The following is a 13,819-nucleotide window of genomic DNA, read 5'->3' as shown; positions in this document are numbered from 1 at the left end:
CGGCTGGCCCGCGTCACCCTGCAGGAGCTCCGCGCCCCGGCGCCATCCCGCGCCTTCGGATCCTCTAGGACCTTTAGTGGACTCGCCCCCCACCCCTCAACTCCACCACCAAGGGGAACAACCACAAATTCAATTTGGGATTTTCCTGAGTAAACCAGAACCTCAGTCTTTTTGCTCAACGCTGGATTTAATATGTATATATTTTTGAAGGATTTGTGTTTTTTTTTTTTTAACCTTTGATTTTTGATCTTCGGGTTTTTTGACAGCCCCTCCCCTGTACGTTATTCGTTTTTTGTTTTTAATTTTTGTGTTACTATTTTCTCTCTACGCGTTACTCCTTGGCCCGAGGACTCGGACGCTGCGAGCGCGCGCGGGGCGATGTACCAGAGCCTGGCCATGGCCGCCAACCACGGCCCCCCTCCCGGGCCCTACGAGGCGGGCGGCCCGGGTGCCTTCATGCACGGCGCGGGCGCCGCGTCCTCGCCTGTCTACGTGCCCACGCCGCGGGTGCCCTCCTCGGTGCTCGGCCTGTCCTACCTCCAGGGCGGAGGCGGGGGCGCGGCCTCCGGGGCTGCCTCGGGCGGCAGCTCGGGAGCCGCGCCGTCGGGAGCGGGGCCCGGGACGCAGCAGGGCAGCCCAGGCTGGAGCCAGGCGGGACCCGAGGGAGCCGCCTACACCCCGCCGCCCGTGTCGCCGCGCTTCTCCTTCCCGGGCACCACTGGGTCCCTGGCTGCCGCCGCCGCCGCCGCCGCGGCCCGGGAAGCCGCGGCCTACAGCAGTGGCGGCGGGGCTGCCGGCGCAGGCCTGGCGGGCCGCGAGCAGTACGGGCGAGCCGGCTTCGCGGGCTCCTACTCCAGCCCCTATCCCGCCTACATGGCCGACGTGGGCGCGTCCTGGGCCGCGGCCGCCGCCGCCTCCGCCGGACCCTTCGACAGCCCAGTCCTGCACAGCCTGCCCGGCCGAGCCAACCCCGCCGCGCGACACCCTAATCTCGGTGAGTGCTGCATGCCGCGCGAGTACCCGGGGCCGGAACAGAAGCAGCCCTGAGCCCTGTTTGGGGCATTTAATTTTTCACAAATATATGGGGGTGGGGCCAGAAGGTAGAAGTTATGCGTGAATTTCCAAGGAAAGCAAACTGGGATACCGAGCCAGGCGGCCAGGGTGATGATGGCGGTGAAGGTCACAGCTCCAGGGAGCCCAGATTCAGTGAGATTGGGCCTGCCCTCTACATCCTTTCCTGAGCGGGAGAGACGACTGCAGGATGGCAGGGGCTGGGGGAGCCCTCCGCGCGGCCCCAGACGTAGGATGTGTCTGGGCCGCCGTGCACCCAGGCAGCGCCCATTTTTGGGTGACTGGGGAGGCCACCGGGCGCCCCTAGTGTACAGCGCCGAGACCACGGGGTTTCTGCTCCCACCGCCTCTCAGTCCTCCGCAGGGTACTCATTCCATGGTTTGGGCCTAACATCTTATGGCTCCATATGGCGGCTCAGTTGGAGGATCCCTCTGGGCCGTAGATTTTCCTGTTGAGTATTTCACACCGGGAACAAATGAGGGACCCTAGCGATGGAGAGGGCTTCCCTGGTGGCTCAGACAGTAAAGAATCCGCCTGCAATGAGGAAGACCTGGGTTCGATCCCTGGGTTGGGAAGATACCCTGCAGGAGGGCATGGCAAGCCACTTCAGTATTCTTGCCTGGAGAACCCTCATGGACAGAGGAGCCTGGCGGGCTACAGTCCATGGGGTCCTAAAGAGTCAGACAGGACTGAGCGACTAAGCACAGCAATGGAGATGGGTTGAATTGGGACCAGTGCCAGGGGTGTGTCTCTGGGTCGTATCTCAGGGCCGGAGCGTATTGTGACCTTGGCTGGTCGGCCAGACCGAGGTGCCCAGGGCTGCGTTAGAAGCACTCCCCAGGTGGGTGTCCTGGCACACAGGGAGCTAGGCATAGGAAGTCCTGGCACACGGGTGCTTCTTTATAATGCCCACCTGTGGAGACTGTGACGCAGGTCCACGTGTTCAGCCTCCTCCTGTCCCTAGCGCTGGGGTTAGAAGTTATCATTGTAACAGGCAGAATGTTATAGTTCCTTTGAATGTCAGACCTGAGAAGGACAGCATGCGTGTACCCCTTGGCCGGATTTACAGATGAACAAAATGAAGTCCCAGGAAGGGCTTCCGTGCTGAGAGGAAAAGGAAGTGGCACCACAAATTCAGAATTCGAATGTCCTTTGGTCCTGTGGAGTTTCAGGAAAGGACAGAATCGGGTTTGGATGGAAGTGGCTTTGAGGAGGAGGGGAAGCCCAGACTTGAGAAATAAAGTTAACATTTATTGACTGCCTACTAAGTGCTAAATCCTTTCGCATTTGTTCTCACTTTGAAGAGGAGAGCTTTGTCCCTCCCTGGTTTCCAGTCTTGGGCTGGCTCCAAGAAGGATCCTGGCTTTGAAGGTTTTTAAATTAGTCTCTGACCCTGGGTGGCCTGGGAAGGTCCTTAGGGGTGTCGGACCAAATACACATCTTAGGTAAACTGATTAACCGTGCATGTGGCGCCCAGTTTCCCCCTCCCCCTCTTGGGGGAGCCAGATGGCACCCCCCCCATCCCCAGGGAGGAGGACCCCCCTCCCCCAGGCTGCTAGCCTCTGGGAGGACCTTGAGAGATAGCTGGACAGCATCTCCATACAATGGCAGTTGGAGGTGGGAGTACTAGGGGTGGGGCCCTCAGGCCTCCCATTCTTGGAACTCTCCTGAGTTCTCTCTAGAACTCACTCTAGAACTTCCATTTTAAAATAGGAATGGTTCACAGAGTTTTACTTCTTTTAACTTGGGAGTGGGCTGGAGAGATTGCTTCCTTAACTCCTGTAATCTTGGACTCAGAATTTGGTGTTAGAGGAAGAAAGAGAAGTCTGAAATCCAAAGATGGGGGACAGTTTGTGGTCATGAGAGTTACAGTCGCAGCAATGTTAAAAGAAAACAAAAGTACCGTTTGAGAAGTGCACTCAGGGAGTATTTAGATTAAAAAACATAACCCCTACCAAGCAGGAGGGTATTGGAGTCAGTAAAGTTTCCTGCATTCCAGTGTCAGCAAGCTGACCTTTAAGGATGGCATCCTTGCTGAGACGCGTGCTCTGTTCTGTGTCCTCCTGGTTCAGCAAGTCCCACCTGAAGACAGCCGTTGGGCCTGGCCAAGCCGTTGGATTTTCTCTTCTGTGCACAGCCAAGTGTTTTAAGTGGTCAAGTTACGAAAGGTTCCATGTTATCTATGTGAGGGGAGGAGGCATGTTGAATTTGTTGGCATTCACATCTCCAGTATGTTCTCCAGTGGCACTTATATCAAAGCCAGTTAAAAGCAGCATATGTACATGTGCTTTTTATATGTTCCTCCCATCACATGAGCCCTCTTGTAAATGCCTCGTAGCTTTATCAAGGACCATCACTGGCATGTTAACTGATGCTGAGTGGTAGAAGGATGAAGACTGATTCTATATTTTTTGAGAGCTTGCTGTGTGGAATGAATACCAGGTCCTAAGACCCACTGAAGGGCTTCCCTGGTAGCCCAGCCACAAAGAACCTGTCTGCCAATGAAGGAGATACAGGTTCAATCCCTGGGTGGAAAAGATCCCGTGGAGAAGGGAATGGCAACCCACTCCAGTATTCTCGCCGGGGAAATCCAATGGACAGAGGACCCCGGTGGACAACAGCAACGCCTAAGACCCAGTACGGTGTGGGGGTGTGGCAAAAGCAAACCTAGATCCAGGTGCCCCTGTGATCTTGGGCAAGTTACTTACCTCTCTAAGTCTCCTCTCTTTTTCTGTAAAATGAGATGATTGTAACTACTTTTAATGTTGTCTTAAAGTAGAAAAATACTGTAATGTTTGTGAAGTACTTGGCTCTGGCATCTCAGAAATGATGGCTATTTTATTAAACAGTCACTCGCTATCATGCAGAGTGACCAGTTCTGATTTTCTAAAGACTGGGGTTTTTTTTTTTAGGATTGGTTATGTTTCATGCTAAACCTAGGCGAGGCCTCCACAAATGGGGATGGTTGATCACCCTAAAGACACAAGAAGGCCAGTGAGTGACTCAGCAGGGAGCTATGGCCATGAACTGATAGCAGAGGAGAGATGACAGACGTGTGCCTCCCTTCTGTCTAGGAACCTGGAAGCCTTCACCAGGGTGGTACTGTCTGCACTTGGCACTGAAGGGTAAATAGAACTTTACCAGGAGAAGTGCCTGCAATTTGAAAAAAAAAAAAGATTAAGAAAACATATGCCCTCATCTACAAGTCACATAGCCTGGTACCATGAAATAATACAACCCAGTTTGGTTTTTGTTTAAATAATATATTTGTCACTATAGGTAAAACCACACAGACTAACTCACCCTTCACTCAGAAACTGTTTTTAATTTCAGTGAGGAGAAAGAAGCAAATACTTTTATTTTCTATGAAGTATTAAGCATTAATATTAACAATAGTTCACATCTTGCCAGAGTTCTTTTTTTTTTTTTTTGGTTATTGGAATAAGGGAAAACCCAAAGTAATAAAAGCAAACAAGGGCCTTTGTAGAGCTCTGGACTTCAGGTGGACGGAATTACTCTGCCTTGACTGCAATGTATATAAACGTTAATTCATTCCAAGTTCAATATGTGCGTGACACACCATTGAGTTCGTGAATTAGGCTGCACTAATGGAATTATGTGACCTTACTGAGGCCAGGTACAGAATGTCACTCATGTTTAAGTGCCTGGCAGAGGCTGGGCACTTAGCAAATATTTCAGTGGAAATCCAAGAGGGAGTTGCCGCAGTCCTCTGCCCAGGACAAACCACACACTTGGGCTGCTGAAGAGGCCAACTGGAGAGCCATGGGGAGGAGTAAGTCAGGTGGGAGAGGGTTCCAGAAACCCTGGGAAACCACTGGAACAGTTTTGAGTGAAGAAGTCACAGGGTGGGTAAGAGAAGATAAGAGAGAGAGAGGGACTGTGTACAGACATCTAAAATGCAAGAGTCTATGGCCTTTAAGAACTTCTCTGGTGGTCCAGTGGTTCAGACTCTGAACTTCCACTGCAGAGGGCATAGGTTTGATCCCTGGTCGGGGAATAAGATCCCACACGCCACACAACATGGCCAAAAGGTTTAAAACAAAAAATCTGTGGCCTTTAAACGTGTTGCTCTATGTGAGCAGATACTAGGCTTGAGAAGAACACTTTCAGACATGGGACTGTAGTTGCTGAAATGGAATGTGGGCGCTGAAAGTTCTTAAGGATGCACAGCGTGACCATCTGCCAATGGAGCTGTGTTCAAGGGCTCGGGTCCACGTAGGTGTGCCTGTGAGTTAGCTATGCAGGATGATATAGCTGTCCCCTTGTGGAGAACACAGCTGTTACGTAGGCATATCCATTTGTCAGAACTCATGGACAGGTACTAATAGAATGGGAGCATTGAGAATTCCCTGGTGGTCCAGTGGTTAGAACCCCATACTTGCACTGCCAGAGTGTGGCTTCAGTCCCTGGTCGGGGAACTAAGATCCTGCAAGCTGTGAGGCCTTGGATGAAAAATTAAATAAAATGGGAGTATATAAAATAAACAAAATTGCCAAAAATAAATAAAAGGGAGTATATAAAATAAACAAAATTGCCAAAAATAAATAAAATGGGAGTATTTTATTGTGTGTACATTACACCACAATAAAGTTGATTTTTTTAACCAATTAATGCTTGTAAATACTTAAGGCTGAAAAGGAAACTGGAAATTATATGTAAATATATCTTAAAGAAAATAACATTGTGATAGATGTTACTGGAAAGCTATGGAAATATATTTTATGATGAAATAATTCTTTTGTGTAATAGAAAAACAAGGGATTATATTTTTAAAGGATCTCAACAATTTAGAATCATTTTAAGGGTTGATTAAAAAAAATAACAATACAACAAAATGCACGTATAACAGTGTTAACCAGAGGTTTCTTTGAAAGCTTTGTCGTATTCGCTGTATTCTAAGAGTTTGTTCATGGTGTAGGTTGGTGAGTTCCACAAACCTACACCATAAACAAACTTTTAGAATCTTTTGGTAACTGCTTATCAACAAAGCCAGTTACTTTCTGAGCCAGTTCATTTATGTAGGGAACTTTGTAAGATAGACTCGTGAGTAGCTTGTTTGGCTAGAGAATGATTCGTCAGTCTTTGAGAAACCAAAGTTGTTTAACTTTCCGGTTACCACCCCAAGTAGGTCAGTCAGAGCTGGGGCTGGACTATGGTGCTGGCTTGAGAACCAATTAAATGGGGAAGGTGTGTGGGGGGAGCCAGGGGTGTGTCGCTGCTTCTAGTAACATTTGTCACCTGCCCAATTGTGTCCCATCGAAATGTCAAGCCACATTTGCTAGGTACTTTCTAAGCACTCAGGTAGAATGATGCACGGGAGATGGCTTTAGATAACACTTTCTTTGGTATCCCTCCCTATTTTTTTTTTTTTTTTACCTTAAATGAGCTAAGAAAACAAACATACTCTGAGATGGGGAAACAGGAACTCTGATACCTGTGGATGGAAGTGAAAATTGGTACAACCTTTATGGAGAGCCCTTTGTGATGTCTGACAAATTACAAAACTGATACCCTTGACCTGGAAATTTAACTTCTAGGAATTGATTCTGCAAATATAAGGGCCTATGTTAGTTGCAGCACTGTTTGTCATTGGAAATAATTATTCCAACCAAAATTGGAAATAATCTAAATGTGCATTATTAGGTGACTGCCTACATATGGTGCATACAAACAATAGGATATCTTGTCAGCGTAAAAAGTTAGGAAGTTAAAAAAAAATTAACACTGTTTAGAAAAAAAAAATAATTGATATTCTTTGAATATGCAAAAAGCTCTCCAGAAAAAGTTAGAACGTTCATTATGCAATGAACTTAGAATAAGCTTGGAATCCTCTCCAAGACGTTTATAAGTGCAGAATGTGTGTGTTTTTGATTTTTTAAAAAAAGGACAAGAAAAGATTATGTACGTTTGAAAATGTTTAATTTTTCTGTGGAACTATTCACAAGGAATTTGTAACAATGCTTGCCCGATGGGATGGGATGGGGTGGGGTGAGGGGAAAAGGACTTTCACCATATATGCTTGGGAACTTTTGAGTTTTTAACCATCTTAACTGTTTTTCATTGTCATTTTTCTGCTTCTTTATTAACCCATTAAATAACAAGAAAATACATTTAACATCCAGGGAGGTTAAAGTGAAAGTTTATTTGTTTTGTTTTTTACCATCTTGTTGTTGTTCAGTGGCTAAGTCACATCTCTTTTTGACACCATGGACTACAGCACACCAGGCTCCTCTATCCTCCACTATCTCCCCAAATTTGCTCAAATTCATGTGCATTGAGTCGGTGATGCTATCTAACCATCTCATCCTCTGTCGCCCTTTCTCCTCATGCCCTCAGTCTTTCCCAGCATCAGGGTCTTTTCCAATGAGTCGGCTCTTCACATCAGGTGGTCAAAGTATTGGAGCTTCAGCTTCAGCAACAGTCCTTCCAATGAATATTCAGAGTTGATTTCCTTTACCATCTGAACCATTTTTAAGTGTACAGTTCAGCAGTGTTGTGTGTGAATGCTCAGTCATGTCCAACTCTTTGTGACCCCATGGACTTCAACCCACCAGGCAGGAATACTAGAGTGAATTGCCATTTCTTCCTCCAGGGGATCTTCAGAACCCAGGCATTGAACCCGCATCTCCTACATTGACGGGCGGATTCTTTACCACTGAGCCACCTGGAAAGCCTAAGTTGTTTTTAGATTGTTGTAAAACAGATTTTCAGAATTTTTTTTGTCTTGCAAAACTGAAACTCTATACCCATTAAACAGCAACTCCAAATTTCAAACTCCCTACCAGCCCTTGGTCACTGCCTTTCTGTTTCCATGATTTTGACTACTTTAGATCCCTCGTGTAAGTGGAAATCAAACAGTATTCATCTTTGTGTGACTGGCTGATTTCACTTATGGTCTTCCTGGTGGCTCAGCGGTAAAGAATCCACCTGTAATGCAGGAGATGCGGGTTTGATCCCTGGAGAAGGGAATGGCTACCCACTCCAGTATTCTTGCCTGGAAAATCCCATGGCAGGTTACAGAATCCATGGGATCACAAAGAGCTGAACCCTGAGTAACTAACAACAACAAGGGAATGTCCTTCAGTTTCACCCACATTGTAGCCTGTGATATAATTTCCTTTCTTTTTAACACTGAACAACATTCCATTGTATGTACTATGTTTTGTTTTTCATCTGTCAGGGACACAAGTTGTCTCCTCCTCTTGACTGGTGAATACTGCTGCTGTGGATATGGGTATACATGTGGAACCTTTTTACTTTTGAGTCATATAACTATATTACCAGTTTAAAAAAGCATGAAACCGGTTAAAATTTTAAAGACACATAAGTATTCATTAATTAACTTCCTGAAAGTCTCCCTTCTTTCAAAAAAAATAGGGTTCTATATTTAGAGTTTATGGATGCACAGGAAAAGCACTTTAAAACATAAATTGTTGTTTATTGAATGTGGCTTTTGATTTTTGCTTATCCAACAGGTGATTGCTTTACTGAGGGGTCCAAAAACCCTTATCCAACCCTCAGTAATGTCTTCTGGAAGCAGATCTCAGTCCGCAATTGTCAGATGCCACTCCCCGCCCCCCACAACTGACATGACTTCCTAAGATGCCCTCAATTGGTGCATACACTGGCCACCATTCTTGGTGTGGGTACTTTCACTCAGATTATATTGGGGCTAGAACCAGAAAAACTAATAACCCAGGGCAGTGATGGGATTGTGTTAGAAAACCAAATTACCTTCCTCCAGGGCAAGGTAAGTAAGTCTTTTAACCACTTCTTTTCAGCCTGTCCTTTTAAGACCTTTAAGGTGTACTGAACTTAGAGCTGAAGCAGATTGCAAATATTGCTGCTTCTGATTGCTTAAGAAAGAAAAAGGACCCCTGGTTTTTTCCGTTGCTTTGCTCTAGAAGTGGGCAGTTCTTCTAGGTCCCGGGATACTGCTGTTTTAAGATCTTGAAGAGGCCCTTTTTGACATGCGAAAGTATTTGCTGGTGACTTCTTTGACCTATAGTCCTGCGTAAGTTGCTGGTGATAAGTCTCTCTCATGGCTTGGAAAGTATCACTCTGTTATATTGCCCTGCCATGGCCCATGAAGTGGTCTCAGGTAACACTCTCCAGGCAGGATTATTTAAATGTTTTATTGGCTTTAAAACTATTCTTCTGTGTAGAGCTGTTCTTCTGTTTCTTTCTAAAGAAGGTAAAGGAAGATAATATGAATGGGGTTATAATAAGAGTAACCTCTGAAGTATTTTAATTTATACAAAAGAAGTTTACAAGTTTGGGTACATTAATGTTTGGAAACCAGCTAACAACATTTTAGGGATAGGAACCTTTATCTTGTAATACACACACACACACACACAATGCCTGTATCATGCATATGGGGCTTCCCTTGTAGCTCAGCTGGTAAAGAATCCGCCTGTAATGAAGGAGACCCTGGTTCGATCCCTGGGTTGGGAAGATCCCCTGGAAGCAGACATGGTACCCCACTCCAGTATTCTTGTCTGGAGAATCCCTATGCACAGAGGAGCCTGGCAGGCTACAGTCCATGGGGTTGCAAAGAGTTGGACATGACTGAGTGACTAAGCACAGCACACAGCACATCGTGCATATATGCAAGTAAGCTGAATCCATTCCGTGAGGAAGTTGTCAGGTGAGAGGGACTTGTAAGTTCTTCTTGAGAATTAGATACTGTGATCTCCATTTTGCAGAAGAGGAAACTGGTGCTCAGAAAGATTAACCTGTCCCGGTTCTCTCTGGTAGCAAACAGTAGGTCCAACTTAGAACCCAGGTAAGTCTCAATTTCCAGGAACACGCTTTCTCCCCGTTTGCCACCCTTTCACTTGCCTAGTTTAAGGGCACTCATCCTTTCAGATCCTGAAGGTCTGTCGTGGTCAAAGGTCTCAGGTCAACTTCAGGCGTGTGTATTACTTTGTTCTCCGCCTGCTGTCTCTCCCCACTGTGGTTTCTCTTCTGTGTTTTCCTGTTTCCTACCAGTGTCTCGCCGTCTCCCTTTGATGCTGCAGAACTCGCTGTGCCAGGAGTCCCTGCCTCACAGAAGCGTCCTTTCAGCATCCTGATTTGGGGGTGTAGAGAATTAAAAGAGAGATTGCCCAGAATTGAGACCCTCCAAACTAGAAAATTCTTCTTATTCCTGGGGACTGTTGGCTACAGAAGAAGGGCAAAACCATATGCCTCTCACAAAAATCCTTTTCTAGAGTTTTCTGTATTACCTTTTCTTTGTATTCTCTTTATTGCCTTTTCTTTGAAGGTCAGAGCTGAGAAAGAAAGAGGGGAATCACAGTAATTATATTGTTTAGTGAACATGTGAATAGACGCCTGGATCAAGATAGTGGATAAAACCCTAGGCTGGAAAAGCCCATGGACTTGGTCTGAGCTGATCACAGAAGCCATCAGTAGAAGCTTTCTCGTTTCTGGCAGGGGGCCTAGGGTTTTATCTATTACTGCTCTGTAATCAGAACTGAGCCAGGATATTCAAGCCTCTTATCTGAATGAAGGGAATTGGGTTTTCTGGCCTTCAGTACTTTGCAAGAGCCCTTGAATTGCCTTCATGTCTTTAAATAATCTTTTTTTTTTTCTGCCAAAGGAGGCATATAATCCAGACTGGTAACCCATTCTATTTGGCTCACGCTTTGCAAGTGGAATGAACACAGAATGTAAGGCTGTCACTCTGTGTTGAATCGTCATAGACTGACTTTATTTTTGGAGGATGAGAAATCAAGGAGTTCCCACCAGAATTTGGTGGGAAGTTTTGAGGATTATTAAGCTACAGGCTTTGAGATTCCTTAGTCACAGATCCAGTTTTGCTTCTTAAAATTGAATTTGGTCCTTAACATATTTTTTTGATCTTCCTTTTTTGCTTCCTAGTTTAAATCTCTATTTCTACTTCTAGAAATGCAGTCAGACTTTATCAGCGCCATTCAGTATTGATCGATAGCAACTGGTGAGCAGGTTAATTATAATCGCAGAATAAACGCTGAAGTCTCAAAGTTCACCACGTTTGCAGTGTTTCCAAACCCCTCGGGGACCATGCCAAGAGACTCTCATTGACACATTCAGAGCAGGTGTGGGAGTTTGAACCCAGGCAGACAATCCGATCTGATTCAAGACAACCCAATTTGGCTTCTTATCTGCAGCTTTTCCTATCTTATGATGTCTGTCATTTCAGATTTAAAAAACAGTTCAGTCAATTGAGCTGGGAAATGGCAAGTTACATTTTTTTCTGATAAAAGTTTTCAAGTTGCTGTTTTATCAGATTGGGTTGAAGTTGTATGTGTTTCTGTCAAGGTCTGCAATGACCTTTTCAGATATTTTATCAGGTATTAGGTGGGGAGACCTTTTTTTTTCCTTCTTTCTTCGACCCAGCAGAGAATGACCTGACTTCCAAGATCATAAATCAAACCAGGTAAAGAGAGGCAATAATACAGGTTACCCATCAAAATTGAGTAGGCGGGGAAAACAAACAACAAATAAAACCTTTCCCTAGCATATAGAGAGAACTTAACTTGACCCTAAATAAAGAATGTGGTTCTCTCTGAGTGTACATTTAATAGGGAAATACTGCTTATTTGAGAAAAGAAAATATTTTCCAGGTCAAAGATGGCTTCAGAAAGTTTTTTTTTTTTTTCAAATAGTATCAATAAAATGTAATTATTTTTATTTTATTAAACAGTGTGTATTTACTATGGAGAAATGAAAAACTCTTATAAACCAATGCACAGAGTTGTAATCTTACCGTCCAAAGATAACCACTGTTAGGCATTAATCCTTGACTTCTTAGTTACCATATACAGGCATGTGTATATCTATATATTTAAACAGTCATAAAAAGTTACTGTTTAGTTATTTAAACATTGAAGAAAGTTTTTATAAGATTAGTGACCCAGACTGGCTCCTAAAGACTGATCCCTTAAATCAGGGGTCCCCAACCTCTGGGATCTAATACCTGATGATCTAAGGTGGAACTGATATAATAATAATAGAAATTAGTATTTCCATAAGAATAGAAATAAAGTGCACAATAAATGTAATAATTTGATCGAATCATCCTAAAACCATCCCCCTGCACCGTCCGTGGCAAAACTGTCTTCCATGAAAACAGACCCTGGTGCCAAAAAAGTTTGGGGACCACTGCCTTAAATAGAGGAAGACTGGGGAAATGACTGAAAGAATGGGCTGTAATAAATAGCCAATCAAATGGGAGCATAGTTTTCAAATCTTACAGTATGTTATGCTTAGCCATTTAAAAGCTAGGGCATTTTTCTAAGTTGTAAGTGGTTGCCCTCTTGAAGTGAGGTGACCAGCTACAGGATATGTTGATTTTCGAGGCTCTGACATGCGGGAAATATGAGTGTGCTGCTTTCAACCCACTTTTTAGAAGGAGAGGTCACTGAGGTGAAAGCACATCAGTCTGGCACCAAGAGTCCCTGCGATCCTGTCTCATGCTCTCATCTTCCTGCTGTGTGACTTTGCACAACTTACTAAGCCTCTCTTAGTCTGAGCATCTGCATTGTCAAGGTTAAGAAACCAGGCCAGGCACAGAAGTAGTGAGAAAAGGTATTTAAAAATCCAGGGTCTGGGGAATTCCCTGGCAGTCCAGTGTTTCGGGCTCCACGCTCCCAGTGCACGGGGCCCAGATTCGATCCCTGGTCAATGAACTAGATTCTGCACGCTGCAACTAAAAGCCCACATGCCCCAGCTAAGACCCAGCACAGCCAAATTAAAAAGACAAAGAAACCCCAGTCAGGGAACTAAGATCCTGCGAGCCGCATGGTGGAAATAAATAAACTTAAAAAATCCAGGATCTGATGGCATCGCCCGTGACAATAGTTCGCGGGCTTTGTCTTTCCTCACAGCAATGGTACATGTAATGGTTCTGAGCTTGCTGGGCATCCATTCGATTTCATTCATTCTGGGTAGTGTAGGTTTCCATGACTGCATGTGTGTGTGCTAAGTAGCCTCAGTCATGTCCTGCTCTTTGTGACCCCATGGACCATAACCCACCAGGCTACTCTGTCCATGGGATTCTCCAGGCAAGAATACTGGAGTGGGTTGCCATACCCACCTCTAGGGTATCTTCCTGACCCAGGGACTGAACATTCCCTTACATTCTCTTACATTCTTCTGCTTTGGCAGTCAGGTTCTTTAGCACTAGCACCACCTGAGAATCCCATTTTAAGCAATGGTATCTGAAATTTCAGGTTTGATGGGTTAATTTTTTTTTTCTTATACAAAATAAAATAGAAAAAGGTAAAAACATCTATGGGAAAGCATGGGTTAAATGACTCCAGTGTTGGGGTCTCAGTGTGTTGTTCCTTTGGTTTTGTTTTTCTGTTGTTAACTAAACCCATTCAGTGCCTGAGGTTCTTGGAGACCTGCAGAGGGTAGAGCTCTGTTACCGACACCAGTACAGACACATCATTTGTTTCATCAGCCAACCAGCCAACAGATTTTTTTTTCCCCCTGCTTCCCAGGAGCTGAGCGCTTGTTAGGCTTTGGAGATTGAAAATGAACAAGGTTGTCTCTTCATCCCAACAGTGTACCATCTGTCAGGGGAGTTAAAAAGGCAAGGGTCTCAGTGTGTGGAGAGCACATGGAGATTTACTCAGCGGGTTAAATCTGGGTTCCTCAAGAGCCCAGGATGCTTCAACTGGTAGAGGCCCGCTTCCTGTAGACCTGGACTCCTACAGGCGGCCTGAAAAGAAGTTTA

At 45.1% G+C, this 13,819-nt stretch overlaps 1 protein-coding gene across 2 annotated transcripts in view; it reads left to right on the top strand.

Moving 5' to 3' along the window:
* Positions 1-378: 378 nt before the first annotated feature.
* The window catches only part of GATA4 (GATA binding protein 4), a 48,172-nt gene continuing 34,731 nt past the window's right edge, over positions 379-13,819 (top strand). For both annotated transcript variants that reach the window (XM_055580171.1, XM_055580170.1), the window contains exon 1: positions 379-994. In XM_055580171.1, the coding sequence (XP_055436146.1) occupies positions 379-994 (616 nt within the window). The remainder of the gene's footprint in view (positions 995-13,819) is intronic.

Source organism: Bubalus kerabau, chromosome 4 (assembly GCF_029407905.1).
Source record: "Bubalus kerabau isolate K-KA32 ecotype Philippines breed swamp buffalo chromosome 4, PCC_UOA_SB_1v2, whole genome shotgun sequence".
NCBI lineage: Eukaryota > Metazoa > Chordata > Mammalia > Artiodactyla > Bovidae > Bubalus > Bubalus kerabau.
This window is presented reverse-complemented; position numbering and strand designations above follow the sequence as displayed.